This window comes from Salmo salar, chromosome ssa14 (genome assembly GCF_905237065.1).
Source record: "Salmo salar chromosome ssa14, Ssal_v3.1, whole genome shotgun sequence".
In the NCBI taxonomy this organism is placed as follows: Eukaryota; Metazoa; Chordata; class Actinopteri; order Salmoniformes; family Salmonidae; genus Salmo; species Salmo salar.
The window spans coordinates 93,436,449-93,455,736 of NC_059455.1; the positions used below are offsets into that span (position 1 = coordinate 93,436,449).

General features: G+C 44.4%; 1 protein-coding gene across 1 annotated transcript in view; it reads left to right on the plus strand.

The window, feature by feature from the left end:
* The window catches only part of LOC106570681 (gamma-aminobutyric acid type B receptor subunit 1), a 281,759-nt gene that overhangs the window by 63,225 nt on the left and 199,246 nt on the right, over positions 1-19,288 (plus strand). The window contains exon 2 of the mRNA XM_045695041.1: positions 18,071-18,154. Coding sequence (XP_045550997.1) covers positions 18,079-18,154 — 76 coding nt within the window. The 5' untranslated portion in view covers positions 18,071-18,078. The remainder of the gene's footprint in view (positions 1-18,070; positions 18,155-19,288) is intronic.

The following is a 19,288-nucleotide window of genomic DNA, read 5'->3' on the forward strand; positions in this document are numbered from 1 at the left end:
AGTAAAAAAAATAGAAATAGTGACTCGAGGAATAAATACACAGTGAATAACTAATAACAATGCCAAGTAAAAATAATATGGCTATGTACAGGGAGTACTAGTACCGAGTCAGGGGTGCAAGATAATTAAGGTAGCTACCAAGCTAGCACATTTTGTTGCTTGGAGGTTGTGGGAATGTACGTTTTTGGTTTCCCATTGGTTCTGGGAACGAAGCCATACCTTTTTTTTTTTTTTAACATTCTGAGAATGGAAGTGAACATTTTTCCTGTTCTGGGAATGTACATTTTTAGGTTCCAGGGAGGTTCTGAGAACGTTTTACTATGGTTCCAGGGAGGTTCTGAGAACGTTTTACTATGGTTCCAGGGAGGTTCTGAGAACATTACCAATATCAAACTAATTGGAAAACGTTCCTAGAACATTACCTAAATTGAAATGAAATGTAAACATGTTTGAACTTTTAGGAAACGTTCTGTTAACCTCTATGGGCTAGGTGGGACGCTTGCGTCCCACCTACGTAACAGCCACTGCCAGCCTGTGGCACGATTTTCAAAACCTTAAAAATCCTATTACTTCAATTTCTCAAACATATGACTATTTTACAGCCATTTAAAGACAAGACTCTCGTTAATCTAACCACACTGTCCGATTTCAAAAAGGCTTTACAACGAAAGCAAAACATTAGATTATGTCAGCAGAGTACCAAGCCAGAAATAATCAGACACCCATTTTTCAAGCCAGCATATAATGTCACCAAAACCCAGAAGACAGCTAAATGCAGCACTCACCTTTGATGATCTTCATCAGATGACAACCCTAGGACATTATGTTATACAATACATGCATGTTTTGTTCAATCAAGTTCATATTTATATCAAAAAACAGCTTTTTACATTAGCATGTGACGTTCAGAACTAGCATACCCCCGCAAACTTCCGGGGAATTCGCTAACATTTTACTAAATTACTCACGATAAACGTTCACAAAAAGCATAACAATTATTTTAAGAATTATAGATACAGACCTCCTCTATGCACTCGATATGTCCGATTTTAAAATAGCTTTTTGGTGAAAGCACATTTTGCAATATTCTAAGTACATAGCCCAGGCATCACGGGCTCGCTTATTTAGACACCCGGCAAGTTTAGCACTCACCATAATCATATTTACTATTATAAAAGTTTGATTACCTTTTGTTGTCTTCGTCAGAATGCACACCCAGGACTGCTACTTCAATAACAAATGTTGGTTTGGTCCAAAATAATCCATCGTTATATCCGAATAGCGGCGTTTTGTTCGTATGCGTTCCAGACACTATCCGAAATAGTAAAGAAGTGTCGCGCGCATGGCGCAATTCGTGACAATAAAATTCTAAATATTCCATTACCGTACTTCGAAGCATGTCAACCGCTGTTTAAAATCAATTTTTACGACATTTTTCTCGTAGAAAAGCGATAATATTCCGACAGGGAATCTCCTTTTCGGCAAACAGAGGAAAAAATCCCAAAGGCGGGGGCGGTCGGGGTCACGCGCATAAGCCCAGTGTCCCTTGATCGGCCACTTGAGAAAGGCGATAATGTGTTTCAGCCTGGGGCTGGAATGACGACATTCTGTTTTTTTCCCGGGCTCTGAGCGCCTATGGACGACGTGGGAAGTGTCACGTTAGAGCAGAGATCCTTAGTAAATGATAGAGATGGAAAAGAAGTTCAAGAAATGGTCAGACAGGCCACTTCCTGTAAAGGAATCTCTCAGGTTTTGACCTGCCATTTGAGTTCTGTTATACTCACAGACACCATTCAAACAGTTTTAGAAAATTTAGGGTGTTTTCTATCCATATGTAATAAGTATATGCATATTCTAGTTACTGGGTAGGAGTGGTAACCAGATTAAATCGGGTATGTTTTTTATCCAGCCGTGTCAATACTGCCCCCTAGCCCTAACAGTAATGAAATACCAAGAAAATAACTTCCTTCGATGTGCTGAGAATGTTCCAAAGCCAAGCAACTGTGCTGCACCATTCTCATAAAGTTGTGGGAAAATGGGTGCAAAATAATCATAGGACAACCAAGCTGTAAGAAACATGTGGTTTAGCAGTCTCATGGCTTGGTCTCATGGCTTGGTCTCATGGCTTGGTCTCATGGCTTGGTCTCATGGCATGGCTTGGTCTCATGGCTTGGGGATAGAAGCTGTTCAGGATCCTGTTGGTTCCAGACGTGGTGCACTGGTACCACCTTTCGTGCAGGAGCAGAGAGAACATTCGATGCCTTGGGTGACTGGTGTCATTAAAACATTTTTGGGCCTTCCTCTGACACCGCCTGGTACAGAGGTCCTGGATGGTGGGAGCTCTGCCCAAGTGATGTACTTGGTCGTACTCACCACCCTTCGTAGCGCTTTGCGGTTGGGTGCCTTGTAGTTGCCGTAACAAGCGGTGATGCAGCCAGGGGTGTGCTCGCCCCACCGTTTCCTGAAGTCCAAGATCAGCTCCTTTGTCTTTCTGACGTTGAGGGAGAGGTTGTCCTGGCACCACACTGCCAGGTCTCTGACCTCTCCTTCTGTAGGCTGACCTTATCGTCGTCGGTGATCAGTCCTACCACTGTCGTGTCGTCAGCACATTTGATGACGGTGTTGGAATCGTACGCATACACCCCTGAGGGGACTGTGTTAGTCGTGTGGTAGTAGTGTAGTCATGTAGTGTGGTAGTAGTGTAGTCATGTAGTGTGGTAGTAGTGTAGTCATGTAGTGTGGTAGTAGTGTAGTCATGTAGTGTGGTAGTAGTGTAGTCATGTAGTGTGGTAGTAGTGTAGTCGTGTGGTAGTAGTGTAGTCGTGTGGTAGTAGTGTAGTCATGTAGTGTGGTAGTAGTGTAGTCATGTAGTGTGGTAGTAGTGTAGTCATGTAGTGTGGTAGTAGTGTAGTCATGTAGTGTGGTAGTAGTGTAGTCATGTAGTAGTGTAGTCATGTGGTAGTAGTGTTGGTGTTGTAGTTTAGTAGTGTAGTGTGGTAGTGTGGTATTGTAATAGTTTAGTGTAGTAGTTTGGTAGTGTGTGTATGCGTTAAGGCTTGCCTCTGTGTTTTGTGTTTCTGTGCTTATGTGTTTTGTATTTCCACGTGCGTACGCAATTGTGCGTGTCTCTCCCTTCTGTCTGTCTGTGAAGTCACCATGGGCAGACATGAGAGTCCAATCTAAAATGATTATTGACTGGATAATATGTTACATCCAAGTCCTGCCTCTTCCCCTTTCATCCTTTGACATCTAGTCACGTACTAAACAGCTTCTTCCTCCCCCAGCTCAGACCTCCCCTGTGAGTCCGTCGAATTAGCACTGACATCTCAGATTTTTCACAGAATCTCAGAGAATTATCCGCAGTGAGGGAAGGAAGATGATTCGGTAAGAAACCAGGTTAAATGATATTCCGTTTCTAGCAGACTCTGTCTTTGTTCATGTGCCTCTTTGAAGTTATCCCACTGGGCACACACTGGTTGAATCAACATTGTTTCCACGTCATCTCAATGAAATTTACATTGAATTGACGCCTGTGCCCAGTGGGATGTGCCTTTGTTATAGGCAAGAACATTGTATTTTTATATGGTAACTCATTGTTGAAACCGTTTTCATGCGTTGGTTTGATTTATCAATGAAGTAATCCTATTATTTCTCCTTTGACAACATACTGTAAGTGTTCAGAGAGTTTTGTGTGTTTGTTTACCTTCGTGTCTGTGTAATGTGTGTTTGTGTGTGTGTACATCAGCGTGGCTGTGTGTGTGTGTGTGTGTGTGTGTGTGCACGCTGTGTGTGTGTGTATATCAACTGTGCATGTGTCCTGTATATCAAACATCAACACTTGAGAGGAGAAAACTGTTGGCTGATATGTGGTCCGTTTTCTGCATTGTTGCCCAGTGAAAGGGAAAAATTACTTTTCACAGTAAACTGGAGGAGACAAATTGTCACGATGGGTTAAATGATGAGAAATGTGAAACCTGTCAGGGAGAAAAGGAGTGTACATGAACGGTTGCCAAGCAACAGAATCAGGCAGCTTTCAGCTTTGGTTCCAGTGAACTCGAAAGGGATGGCTCTCCTTCTGCTGTCCATGTCCTGACTGTCACCTGTCAGCTTGAATATGTATGGAGGGGCGAAAGGTGTGTGTGTGTGTGTGTGTGTGTGTGTGTGTGTGTGTGTGTGTGTGTGAAATGTGGCTGTATAGTGCCTATGTCTGAGAGAGAGAGATGTGGAATAGTGAGAGAGAAAAATAGTTCCAAATTGTTCTTCCTAAAAGAAGCTAGCTAGCTAACTCAAAAACAGGAAGTTAACAACCCAATAGAAAAGACAAGAGAAGGACAGAAGACAAAAGGACATAAAAGTTAAACAGTTCTCTGAAGACACTGGAGACAATAACACAAGAAACATTTGGGGAAGGATTCTATTGCAACATTATAGCCAACATCACCAGCGTTGCTATGGAAGTTGTTTACCCGATATCCACACGGAGAAAGCTAAGAAATGTTTTGATGATGGGACAGGTCCATCAATGCTTGTTTGCAGATCTTACCAGTTGCAAAACAAAAACAAATGTAATATTTAATTTAAAAAATGAGGGCACATATAGGAAAGTGTTATTTGCAACCATTCCCCTTTCACAATAAAAGAGATGCATTTCTGAAGAAGCTGAGCAGGGCAACACATATGAAACTGTCAACCTATACAACAATGGAACTGTAATTAATACAAGGCAATGACACAAGTCTTCAGGCTTTTGAAAATGTGTTTGCTACCCTAAAAGCACAAGCTGAGCTCATCTCAGAAGCTGAGGAAAAAGTAAAAGGAGGGAGATTATGGAGAAAAGCAGGCCCCAACGGTCTCTGTGACCCAGCAAGAAGCCCTCAGTGTCCCTCTACCTACCTCACCTGCAGCAGACAGAGCCAGGAACATGCCTACAACACCAAGAACACTTGCTATGCAACGTTTCCACAACACCCTCTCTCTAGTTGAAGCAGAGGTCATAGAACTCAGAGAGAACAAGTTTTAAGAGGATGACACTGCCCAGAAACTAATAGAAGAGATGAAACAGTTCAGGGAGGAGAGCAGAGCATCTATTGCTAAATTAAAAAGCAGAATGGATAAACTAAGTCAGACAAATGATGACCTCAGAGACCCTCTGAGCACAACGAGAGAGGAGCTAGAGCAGAGAGAGAGGGGCTAGAGCAGAGAGAGAGAGAGAGGGCCTAGAGCAGAGAGAGGAGCTAGAGCAGAGAGAGAGGAGCTAGAGCAAAGAGAGGAGCTAGAGCAGAGCGAGAGAGGAGCTAGAGCAGAGAGAGAGAGGGGCTAGAGCAGAGAGAGAGAGGAGCTAGAGCAGAGAGAGAGGAGCTAGAACAGAGAGAGAGGAGCTAGAGCAGAGAGAGAGAGGAGCTAGAGCAGAGAGAGAGGAGCTAGAACAGAGAGAGAGGAGCTAGAGCAGAGAGAGAGAGGAGCTAGAGCAGAGAGAGAGAGAGGAGCTAGAGCAGAGAGAGAGAGAGGAGCTAGAGCAGAGAGAGAGAGAGGAGCTAGAGCAGAGAGAGAGAGGGAGGAGCTAGAGCAGAGAGAGAGCGGAGCTAGAGCAGAGAGAGAGGCTAGAGCAGAGAGAGAGAGGAGCTAGAGCAGAGAGAGAGAGAGGAGCTAGAGCAGAGAGAGAGGAGCTAGAGCAGAGAGAGAGAGGAGCTAGAGCAGAGAGAGAGAGGGGCTAGAGCAGAGAGAGAGAGGAGCTAGAGCAGAGGAGCTAGAGCAGAGAGAGAGGTACATTGACACCCTCAACCAGCAGCTAATTATTATGTCCTCTGCATCTAGAGAACATGTCCACTAGCTTCGTTCAACACAGGCAGAACCTGAGACCATCATAACCAGCATGGCCTGCACCAGCCTCCCAGTCTGCTCCAGCCCAGGTCAACCTACCAGCCTCCCAGTCTGCTCCAGCCCAGGTCAACCGGCCAGCCTCCCAGTCTGCTCCAGCCCAGGTCAACCGGCCAGCCTCCCAGTCTGCTCCAGCCCAGGTCAACCTACCAGCCTCCCAGTCTGCTCCAGCCCAGGTCAACCAACCAGCCTCCCAGTCTGCTCCAGCCCAGGTCAACCAACCAGCCTCCCAGTCTGCTCCAGCCCAGGTCAACCAACCAGCCTCCCAGTCTGCTCCAGCCCAGGTCAACCTACCAGCCTCCCAGTCTGCTCCAGCCCAGGTCAACCTCCATTCTTGAATTATAATAACAAGACACTTGATGAAATTGAAAATGCAATTTGCCAAAATTTGTTCTGGGACATCTGAAACAATTTAAGCACGACAAAGCAACAATAATTAGCCATACAATATGGAGGAATTGGGAAAACTTATTTTGATAATCTATATAAAATATCCCACAAAGACTTACAACATAACCAGTTAGAAATGTAAAAACATCCTTGGATCAGTCATTAAAAACAACCACAATGTAACAGGCGTCGTATAGAGGGGACCCAAGGTGCAGCGTGTTGAGTGCTCATATTGTATTTTAATGAAATGAAACACTTAGACAAAGAAACAAAACGACAGCCAACAGTCCTGTCAGGTTACACAAACGAAACAGAAAACAAATACCCATAAAACCAAGTGGGAAAAAGGCTGCCTAAGTATGGCTTCCAATCAGAGACAACGATAGACAGCTGCCTCTGATTGGAAACCATACCCGGCCAAAACATAGAAAACACAAACATAGAATGCCCACCCACCTATCACACCCTGACCTAACTAAACAGAGAAAAAAAACAGCTCTCTTAGGTCAGGGCCTGACACACAATCCATTAGATTAATAACCCAACAAGAACTAAATGAAAAGCTAAAATCTATAACACAAAAGAAGGCTTGTGGACTAGATAACATTACAAATGAGATGCTGAAAAACAGCACACCTGAGTTAGAAAATGCTGTGCTTAAATTGTTCAACATGGTACTAACTTTTTGCTGCTCTCCTGTTGTCTGGAGTCATCTCCCCTATCCACAAAAGTGGAGACAAATCAGACCCAAATAATCAGGGGAATTTGATTGAACAGCAACTTGGGAATGGTTTTCTGTAGCATTTTGAATTCCAGTATCCAAACGTTTCTTCCATTGAAAAAAGGTAATAAGTAAATGTCAAATTGGCTTTCTCCTCAACCATCGCACTACTGACCATATGTACACTTTACTCGCACTAATTAGTAAACAAGTCCACAAAAAACAAGGGCAAAATCTTTCCTTGCTTTATTGACTTTAAAATATAATTTACTTATATTTGGCACGGAGGTCTATTCTTCAGAATTATCAAAATTGGGCTTGGTGGTAAGGTGTATGACAAAAAAAATGTATGTACACACAAAACAAGTGTGCAATACAAATCTTATTTTCATAACTTTGAGGTTTGAGACAAGGCTGCAGTTTGTGTCCAAACCGTTTTCAACATTTATATAAATGAATTAGCAGACATGTTGGACAAATTCTGCAGCAACAGGTCTCTATGACACAGAGGTAAAATACCTGCTACAGTATATGCTGATGATTTGATTCTTCTATCACCAACCAAAAAAGATCTTCAATAGAACCTTAACATTCTAGAGCAATATTGCCATAATTGGGCCCTGGCAGTACATTTCTCAAAACAAAAATCATGATTTCCCACCCCCCCAAAAAAGAGATGTCACGAACACAGATATAAATTCCTTTTGAACAACACCATAATCGAACACACAAAAAATGACTCATACCTTGGTATGACCATATCTGCATCAGGACATTTTTAAACGGCAGTGAACGCACTCAAAGAAAAAGCCAGCAGAGCATTGTATTCGCTAGAAATGCAATTATTCAAAAATGAACATCCCAATTAGAATTTGTAAGAAAATATTTGGCAGCATAATCCTACCAATAGCTCTTTACGGAAGTGAACTTTGGCAGCCACTCAATAAACTGGACTTTAAAATGTGGGACAAACTTCAAATTGAAGCCCTACATGCAGAATTCTGTTGTAAAATTCTAGAAGTCCATAGAAGTACACCAACTAATGCATGTAGGGCAGAATTAGTTAATGAAAATACATTGGCAATGAAAATACAAAAGAATATAATACCAATTTTGGCTACACCTAAATTCAAGTGTCCAGTTTAAAGCACTTCAAACCCAAGACCTGAGCCTAGAAACGAGCCCTCTCAGTCAGCTGGTGTTGGACCTCACCAACCAACAAAATCATGAACCAGTCAAAGCACTCATATTTACAACATTGGAAAAACAAAACAAAATCTCAAAGCCAACTAAATTGCTATCTGGCCCTAAACAGAGAATATGAATTGACAGATTATCTCTACTCTGTCAGAGATACCATGCAGAGACAGATCCTTACCAAGTACAGGCTGAGTGACCACCTCTTGGCAATAGAAACCAGGAGACATAAAAAGACATGGCTACCCAAAGAGGAGCGCTGTCGCGACTTCCGCCGAAGTCAGTCCTTGTTCGGGCGGTGTTCGGCGGTCGACGTCACCGACCTTCTAGCCATCACTGATCCATTTTTCATTTTCCTTTGGTTATGTCTTGTCTGGTTCCAATCCCATCAATTACATGTTGTGTATTTAACCCTCTGTTTCCCCTCATGTCCTTGTCGGAGATTGTTTGATTGTATGTTTGTGCTAGTTATGTGTCGGTGCGCGCGTTTTTTTTTTTACCCATTTTTATTATTTTTGTATATTTTGGTTTTGGAGTTTTGTGAGCACTTATTAAACGACTCCGTTTATACCAAGTTCGTTCTCCTGCGCCTGACTTCCCTGCCACCAACACCCACCCAGTACACGCACCCATTACAAGCGTGTACTGTATGTGGCTATTGCACTATGTGGGGGTGGGATTGAGACAGATACACTTTCTCTTCTACTGTGAGAAATATTCCTCACCAAGAGATTCATTATTTGCATAAATTAATACATGTATTTCAAGTTGTATCTTATTAAACCCAGAGGAAGAGTTAAAAATACTCATGGGCAACGGCTCCTCTTGCAGCCAAATATGTATTTGCCTGAAATAGCCTGAGAGGCACTGAATAATAACTGCATAGTAATAATTATTCTTGTTATTATTATTATTGTTGTGGTTATGACTCCAAATAGTAGTGGTACGGTTAGTAGGGGTGAAAATAACAGTAGTAGTTTAATGGTAGTATTAGTAGTAGTAGTAGTAGTAGTACTGATAATGGTACTGTAGTTGTAGTACTGATGTAATGGTGAGGATGACAGGTAGTACTAAGTTAATTATAGTTTCAGTAGATAGTGGGTAGGGATATTACAGGTAGAAATGATACTAGTGGTAATGGTGGTTGTAGGGATATTACAGGTAGAAATGATACTAGTGGTAATGGTGGTAGTAGGGATATTACAGGTAGAAATGATACTAGTGGTAATGGTGGTAGTAGGGATATTACAGGTAGAAATGATACTAGTGGTAATGGTGGTAGAGATATTACAGGTAGAAATGATACTAGTGGTAATGGTGGTAGTAGGGATATTACAGGTAGAAATGATACTAGTGGTAATGGTGGTAGAGATATTACAGGTAGAAATGATACTAGTGGTAATGATGGTAGTAGAGATATTACAGGTAGACACTGTTGGTAATGGTGGTAGTAGAGATATTACAGGCAGAAATGATACTAGTGGTAATATTAGTAGAGAGATTACAGGTAGAAATTATATTAATGTTAATGTAACCTCAGCAAAAAAAGAACTGCGTTTATTTACAGCAAACTTAACATGTGTTAAGATTCAACAAACGTAACAAATTCCACAGACATGTGACTAACAGAAATTGAATAATGTGTCCCTGAACAAAAAGGGGGGGTCAAAATCAGAAGTAGCAGTCAGTATCTGGTGTGGCCACCAGCTGCATTAAGTACTGCAGTGCATCTCCTCCTCATGGACTGCACCAGATTTGCCAGTTCTTGCTGTGAGATGTTACCCCACTCTTCCAACAAGGCACCTGCAAGTTCCCAGACATTTCTGGGGGGTATGGCCCTAGCCCTCACCCTCCGATCCAACAGGTCTCAGACGTGCTCAATGGGATTGATATCCGGACTCTTCGCTGGCCATGGCAGAACACTGACATTCCTGTCTTGTAGGAAATGATGCACAGAATGACCAGTATGGCTGGTGGCATTGTCATGCTGGAGGGTCATGTCAGGATGAGCCTGCAGGAAGGGTACCACATGAGGGAGGAGGATGTCTTCCCTGTAACGCACAGCGTTGAGATTGCCTGCAATGACAACAAGCTCAGTCCGATGATGCTGTGACACACTGCCCCAGACCATGACGGACCCTCCACCTCCAAATCGATCCCGCTCCAGAGTACAGGCCTCGGTGTAACGCTCATTCCTTTGTCGATAAACGCAAATCTGACCATCACCCCTGGTGAGACAAAACCGCGATTCGTCAGAGAAGAGCACTTTTTGCCAGTCCTGTCTGGTCCGGCGACGGTGGGTTTGTGTCCATAGGTGACGTTGTTGATGTCTGGTGAGGACCTGCCTTACAACAGGCCTACAAGCCCTCAGTCCAGCCTCTCTTAGCCTATTGCGGACAGTCTGAGCACTGATGGAGAGATTGTGAGTTCCTGGTGTAACTTGGGCAGTTGCTGTTGCCATCCTGTACCTGTCCCACAGGTGTGATGTTCAGATGTACCGATCCTGTGCAGGTGTTATTACACGTGGTCTGCCACTGCGAGGACGATCAGTTGTCCGTCCTGTCTCCCTGTAGTGCTGTCTTGGGTGTCTCACAGTACGGACATTGCAATTTATTGCCCTGGCCACATCTGCAGTCCTCATGCCTCCTTGCAGCATGCCTAAGGCATGTTCACACAGATGAGCAGGGACCTTGGGCATCTTTCTTTTAGTGTTTTTCAGAGTCAGTAGAAAGGCCTCTTTAGTGTCCTAAGTTTTCATAACTGTGACCTTAATTGCCTACCGTCTGTAAGCTGTTAGTGTCTTAACGACTGTTCCACAGGTGCATGTTCATGAATTGTTTATGGTTCATTGAACAAGCATGGGAAACAGTGTTTAAACCCTTTACAATGAAGATCTGTGAAGTTATTTGGATTTTTACAAATTATCTTTGAAAGACAGGGTCCTGAAAAAGAGATGTTTCTTTTTTTGCTGAGTTTAGTAGTAGAGATATTACAGGTAGAAATGCTACTAGTGGTGGTAGTAGTTGTAATGGTGGTAGTAGTTGTAATGGTGGTAGTAGTTGTAATGGTGGTACTAGCGGTAATGGTACTAGCTGTAATGGTACTAGCGGTAATGGTAGTAGCGGTAATGGTACTAGCAGTAATTGTAGTAGCGGTAATGGTAGTAGCGGTACTAGTGGTAATGGTAGTAGCGGTACTAGTGGTAATGGTAGTAGCAGTAATGATAGTAGCGGTACTAGCGGGTACTAGTGGTAATGGTAGTAGTGGTAATGGTAGTAGCGGTACTAGCGGTAATGGTAGTAGCGGTAATGGTAGTAGCGGTACTAGCGGTAATGGTGGTAGCGGTAATGGTAGTAGCGGTACTAGCGGTAATGGTGGTAGCGGTACTAGCAGTACTAGCGGTAATGGTGGTAGCGGTACTAGCGGTAATGGTGGTAGCGGTAATGGTAGTAGCGGTACTAGCGGTAATGGTAGTAGTGGTACTAGCGGTAATGGTAGTAGCGGTACTAGCGGTAATGATGGTAGCGGTACTAGCAGTACTAGCGGTAATGGTGGTAGCGGTACTAGCGGTAATGGTGGTAGCGGTACTAGCGGTAATGGTAGTAGCGGTAATGGTAGTAGCGGTACTAGCGGTAATGTTAGTAGCGGTACTAGCGGTAATGGTAGTAGCGGTACTAGCGGTAATGGTGGTAGCGGTACTAGCAGTACTAGCGGTAATGGTGGTAGCGGTACTAGCGGTAATGGTGGTAGCGGTACTAGCGGTAATGGTGGTAGCGGTAATGGTAGTAGCGGTAATGGTAGTAGCGGTACTAGCGGTAATGGTAGTAGCGGTAATGGTAGTAGCGGTACTAGCGGTAATGGTAGTAGCGGTACTAGCGGTAATGGTAGTAGCGGTACTAGTGGTAATGGTAGTAGCGGTACTAGCGGTAATGGTGGTAGCGGTAATGGTAGTAGCGGTACTAGCGGTAATGGTACTAGCGGTACTAGCGGTAATGGTAGTAGCGGTACTGGCGGTAATGGTAGTAGCGGTACTAGCGGTAATGGTAGTAGCGGTAATGGCGGTAATGGTGGTAGCGGTAATGGTAGTAGTGGTAATGGTGGTAGTGGTATTATTAGTAGATATATTATTGTCCTTACTATTTGTTATTATGTTTTCCTAGTACTATTCACTGCTACCATTTTTATTTTTGTAATTTATATAATTTATTTACATCTATAATATTTTTTAAGTAGCACTATTTAATATTAATATTATTCATTATTTGATTATATATATTTTATGCATTGTTGCTTTGGCAATATTGCAATAAAGCAATTTCAATTTGAGAGAGAGGGAGAGAGAGAGAGGATCCTGCCTGCATGGTCTTCAGCTGGAGCTGGACTCCTAGCTGTCTTCATGCCTCTATCCCCACTTGTATGCCTCTATGAACAGTAGTGTTTGTCTGAAGGAGTGTTACTGTTAACGCTGCATTGCAGCAGAGCAGTCTAACACTACACTAGCCTAGCTACCTTCATACTTAAGTGCGTCCCAAATGGCACCCTATTCCCTATACAGTGCACTGCTTTTGACCAGGGAACATAGGGCTCAAAAGTACTACACTATATAGGGAATAGGGTGCCATTTGGGAAGCACATTCACTTTCCAGTACCAGGCCACCTCGCTCTCTACCCGCTGACAGTCACTAGAAATTCCCCTCAATGCAGCAGGAACCTATAAAGGTGACGGCGTGCTCTGTCATGGTTATACAGTTAGTTCGCGTCTCAAATGGCACCCTATTCCCTTTATAGTGCACTACTTTTGACGAGGGCCCCATAGTGCACTATATAGGTCAATAGGGTGCCATTTGCGACATAGCCATGGGCTTTTAACTGTCACAGCTCTGTTCCAAAGGGTCCTTCACACATGTACAGATGTAGGATCTTAATTTGATCACCCTGTTGTAGGAGAACTTTCGTGCAATGCAGGAAAGGTCGTAGTTTATTTGAGGTTTAAAAAGGCTTTTGATCTTTGTAATTTCCACTTAGAAATGTCAGACTTGATTTTCCCTTAAGAAAAATGTATCAACCCCTACAAAAATGTCCCTATATTTCCTGTTGCAGCATGATTATTTTCCTGCTGTAGCAAAGGAGCGACTCCCACCTGTACAGTTCAAGATGATAATAATGTGTCCAGATCGATTCATTGTCATTTCATGGCTGATTGATGGGCTAATCATAAAGTAAATGAAAAAGCCATTTAATAAAAAATCCAATGTAGGATTTATTTCCAATAAAGGTCCAATGCAACCATCTTTATTTCAATATGAAATCATTTCTGGGTAACAATTAAGTACCTTATTGTGATTTCTTACTGAAGGCAATTTACTAGAGCTGTCTGGGAATGAGGAGGGGAAAACTGAAAACGAGCTCTTATTGGCAGAGAGATTTAGAACTCTCTTTCTTATTGGTCTATTAACAAATGTATTCCATTGAGATTTCACCATGGAAGGCCAGAACTCCATCCCACCAAAACACACAGAAATTTTAGGTGGTCTTTTCAAACAGCTCTTACACTAAAAGGTCATTATCATCATTCACAATTTCATACTACTATTCCGACCTCGTAGTGTGGAAATATATATAAACACAGGAAAAGTACTCGGGACTGTGGGGGAACATATTGCGGCGGCATGCAAAGGTATATGGGTTAGGAGAGATATACCTGTGGTGGGCATGCCAGGATTTGTGGATTTGCACAGTGATTATCTGTAAGTGTTTGGCACATTTTAATATGAAGCATCTGGTCTCTGGTGTGACAGGCTTCGTCCTAACTTGCACCCTACTTACTATGTAGTGCGCTACTTTTGACCAGGGCTCAGATCATAAGTAGTGCACTGCGTAGGAATAGGGTGTAATTTTGGACAGATGCAGATTCACTATGATGGTCCCCTCCCCGGGTTTCGTATCCCAACGGTTGGCTTCGGTGGTGTGTTTGAGTGTTTAATTGTGTCACTTCTGTTGTTGGGCTGGGCAACGCTTAACAAAACACTTTTGCACTCACTCTCTTATACCTCCACTTCTCCGCTTTCATCGAGGCCGTGTCCCAAATGGCAGCTAATTCCCTATGGGCCCTGGTCAAAAGTATAAAGAATTGGCGTGTCACAACCTCCCCCTCAAAAGCACTGGATGAAGTGCACCTAAATAGGCCTGCGCTCTCTGGCTGGCTGACTGGCTCTCTGGCTAGCTGGCTGGCTGGCTCTTTGGCTGGCTGGCTCTCTGGCTAGCTGGCTAGCTGGCTGGCTGGCTCTCTGGCTGGCTGGCTGGCTCTCTGGCCGGCTGGCTCTCGGCTGGCCGGCTGGCTCTCTGGCTGGCTCTCTGGCTCTCTGGCTGACTGGCTGGCTCTCTGGCTAGCTGGCTGGCTCTTTGGCTGGCTGGCTCTCTGGCTAGCTGGCTAGCTGGTTGGCTGGCTCGCTGGCCCGCTGGCTCTCTGGCTCGCTGGCTCTCTGGCTCCATGCAAAGCAAGCAAGCGTTAGTGGTGCATTGATGTATTGCTAATTTAGCCCTATTTCAGACTAGGGCTGGGTCGATGCCTTCGTATATACTGGGCTGGTGGTGAGTCACTGGGCGACAGCAGTAAGGAATAGGACCAGCATACTATTCTGATCATTGAAACTAATGAAATGACAGGGAATGGGACTGGGTCTGGGACTGGGAATGGGAATAATTTATTTTGTTTTTATTTCACCTTTATTTAACCAGGTAGGCCAGTTGAGAACAAGTTCTCATTTACAACTGCGACCTGGCCAAGATACAGCAAAGCAGTGGAACACAAACAACAGAGTTACACATTGGATAAACAAACACACAGTCAATAACACAATAGAAAAATATATATATAGTGTGTGCAAATGTAGTAAGATTAAGGAGGTAAGGCAATAAATAGGCCATAGTGGCGAAATAATTACAATTTAGCAATTAACACTGGAGTGATAGATGTGCAGCGGATGAATGTGCAAGTAGAGATACTGGGGTGCAAATGAGCAACAAAAAAAATAACATGGGGATGAGGTAGTTGGGTGGGTTATTTACAGATGCGCTGTGTACAGGTGCAATGATCGGTAAGCTGCTCCGACAGCTGATGCTTAAAGTTAGTGAGGGAGCTATAAGACTTCAGTGATTTTTGCAATTCGTTCCAGTCATTGGCAGCAGAGAACTGGATGAAAGACAGCCAAAGAAGGAGTTGGCTTGGGGATGACCAGTGAAATATACCTGCTGGAGCACGTGCTACGGGTGGGTGCTGCTATGGTGACCAGTGAGCTGAGATAAGGCGGGGCTTTACCTTGCAAAGACTTATAGATGACCTGGAGCCAGTGGGTTTGGTGACGAATATGAAGCGAGGGCCAGCCAACGAGAGCATACAGGTCGCAGTGGTGGGTAGTATATGGGGCTTTGGTGACAAAACGGATGGCACTGTGATAGACTACATCCAATTTTCTGAGTAGAATGTTGGAGGCTATTTTGTAAATTACATCATTGAAGTCAAGGATCGGTAGGATAGTCAGTTTTACGAGGGTATGTTTGGCAGCATGAGTGAAGGATGCTTTGTTGCGAAATAGGAAGCCGATTCTAGATTTAATTTTGGATTGGAGATGTTTGATGTGAGTCTGGAAGGAGAGTTTACAGTCTAACCAGACACCTAGGTATTTGTAGTTGTCCACATATTCTAAGTGAGAACCGTCCAGAGTAGTGATGCTGGACGGGCGGGCAGGTGCGGGCAGCGATCGGTTGAAGAACATGCATTTAGTTTTACTTGCATTTAAGAGCAGTTGGAGGCCACGGAAGGAGTGTTGTATGGCACTCGTCTGGAGGTTAGTTAACACAGAGTCCAGTGGTTGTTCCACTGGATATCATAAGGTGAATGCACCAATTTGTAAGGCGCTCTGGATAAGAGCGTCTGCAAAATGACGTAAATGTAAATGTAAGTATACAGAATGGTGTCGTCTGCGTAGAGGTGGATCAGAGAATCACCAGCAGCAAGAGCGACATCATTGATGTATACAGAGAAAAGAGTCGGCCCGAGAATTGAACCCTGTAGAGACTGCCAGAGGTCCGGAAAACAGGTGACTGGGAACGGGAATGAGACTGGGTCTTGGGCTGGGAACGGGAATGAGACTGGGTCTTGGGCTGGGAATGGGAATGAGACTGGGTCTTGGGCTGGGAATGGGAATGAGACTGGGTCTTGGGCTGGGAACGGGAATGAGACTGGGTCTTGGGAATGGGAATGAGACTGGGTCTTGGGCTGGGAACGGGAATGTGACTGGCGCTGGGATTGGGAATGGGAATGAGACTGGGTCTTGGGCTGGGAACGGGAATGAGACTTGCGCTGGGATTGGGAATGGGAATGAGACTGGGTCTTGGGCTGGGAACGGGAATGAGACTGGGTCTTGGGCTGGGAACGGGAATGAGACTGGGTCTTGGGCTGGGAACGGGAATGAGACTGGGTCTTGGGCTGGGAACGGGAATGAGACTTGGTCTTGGGCTGCGAACGGGAATGAGACTGGCGCTGGGATTGGGAACGGGAATGAGACTGGGTCTTGGGCTGGGAACGGGAATGAGACTGGGTCTTGGGCTAGGAACGGGAATGAGACTGGGTCTTGGGCTGGGAACGGGAATGAGACTGGCGCTGGGATTGGGAACGGGAATGAGACTGGGTCTTGGGCTGGGAACGGGAATGAGACTGGGTCTTGGGCTGGGAACGGGAATGAGACTGGGTCTTGGGCTGGGAACGGGAATGAGACTGGGTCTTGGGCTGGGAACGGGAATGAGACTGGGTCTTGGGCTGGGAACGGGAATGAGACTGGGTCTTGGGCTGGGAATGGGAATGAGACTGGGTCTTGGGCTGGGAACGGGAATGAGCCTCGCGCTGGGACTGGGAATGGGAATGAGACTGGGTCTTGGGCTGGGAACGGGAATGAGACTGGGTCTTTGGCTGGGAACGGGAATGAGACTGGGTCTTGGGCTGGGAACGGGAATGAGACTGGGTCTTTGGCTGGGAATGGGAATGAGACTGGGTCTTGGGCTGGGAACGGGAATGAGACTGGCGCTGGGACTGGGAATGGGAATGAGACTGGGTCTTGGGCTGGGAACGGGAATGAGACTGGCGCTGGGACTGGGAATGGGAATGAGACTGGGTCTTGGGCTGGGAACGGGAATGAGACTGGTCTTGGGCTGGGAACGGGAATGGGACTGGCGCTGGGTCGATGCCTGCCCATACACTGGGTAAGTGGTAATCTCGGTTAACCCAGAACTAAAATCTTGGGTAATTTGTCAGATGCTCGAAGTCTGTCCGCGAGAGTTTAGGTAAGTGGTGACTGGACAGTCACTACAGTAGGTGGTAGTGGTGGAGGAAATGGACTGGCACCATACTACTGATGCCATCCAAACTAATTAAATAACAAAGACAGAGACAGGGACTGTAGTTAGATGGAGCTCCCACCATAGTTCTTTGTTCATTAGTGATTATATATGTAACATTTAGCTCTCTTTTATTATACCTCGCCATCTCTCTCTCTCACTGTCTCTTTCTCCCCCCTCTCTTTCTCTGTCTCCCCCCTCTGAATTTGTGGGAACGTTTGTTGCTATCTGAGTCTCTCTCTCTGTCTGTCTCTCTCTCTCTCTCTCTCTCTCTCTCTCTCTCTCCGCATGGAGAATTCTCTCTCAAATCCTCTCTCTCTCTCTCTCTCTCTGCCATATTCTCTCTCTCCTCCATTCTCCCTCCCTTCCTTTCTCTTACCCTCCACCTCTTGGTTTCTCTCTGTCTCTTTGTATTATCCATCTTCAGTGTAACTCTCTCTCTCCTTTCCCCCCATTCTTAATATCTCTCCACCTCCCCTCTTCTTTCTGCAGGTGGAGGGATGGCACTGTCATTACTTATTTTAATTGTCTTGGTGTTCCCCTTCCTCACGGCGGCCAAACACAATACAACCACGGGTAATGAATTTTTGCTTTCATTTAAATGTGTGTCTTTGACGTGACAGATGTGTGTGTGAGTGACTGTGTGTGTGTGTGTGCTTGCGTGCTTGTATGTGTGTGTGTGTATGCATGGTATTGTATCTCTGCAATGGTCAAAGGTCCTCCCTCTGTTTTGATGGCTTAGTTTGCATGTATTGGTATTCTTCATATGTATGGACTCCTTTCTCATCAACCAGATCAGTCTGCACATTGGGACAAAAACCACTGTGACTGCTCCTGAGACCACGGCTGTGTCCCAAATGACACCCTATTCACACAGTGCACTACTTTCGTTCAGAGCCCTATGTAGGGAATAGGGTGCCGTTTGGGATGCAGACTAATACCAGAGACATCCAGACAGCCAGCCACCATTTCCAGCCACTTCCAACAGTGAAGGCATGGCAGGCTAGACTAAACCCCAGGGTTAAAAAAAAACAATCGACCACAAACGAGAGAGCGGTGCCATAACACGAATGGACATTTGCTGTGTACATCCGTCGCTTGTTATCACATGTCATAGTGGTATGACACTAAAGCTCTCAGGCAGAATATCTTGTTATACACTCTGTTATATACCCTGTTACATACCCCCTGTTATATACCGTGTTATATACTGTTATACACCCTGTCATTTACTGTGTAATACACCCTGTTATACACTGTTATGTACCCTTTTATATACTGTTATACCCCCTGTTATACACCCTGTTATGCAACCTGTTATATATCCTGTTATATACCCTGTTATATGCTGTTATACATCCTGTTATATATTGTTTTATACACCCTGTTATATACCCTGCTTTATATCCTGTTACATTTACAGTTATACACCCTGTTATGCACCCTGTTACATACCCTGTTGTTTACTGGTATATACCATGTTATATACCCTGTTATACACTCTTATACACCCTGTTATATACCTTGTAATATGCTATTATATACCCTGTAATGTATGCTTATACATACTGTTATATACCATGTTACGTATCCTGTTATACACCTTGTTATACATCCTGTTATATACTCTGTTTAAATGCTGTTATACATCCTGTTATACACCCTGTAATATGCTGTTATACACCCTGTAATATGCTGTTATACACCCTG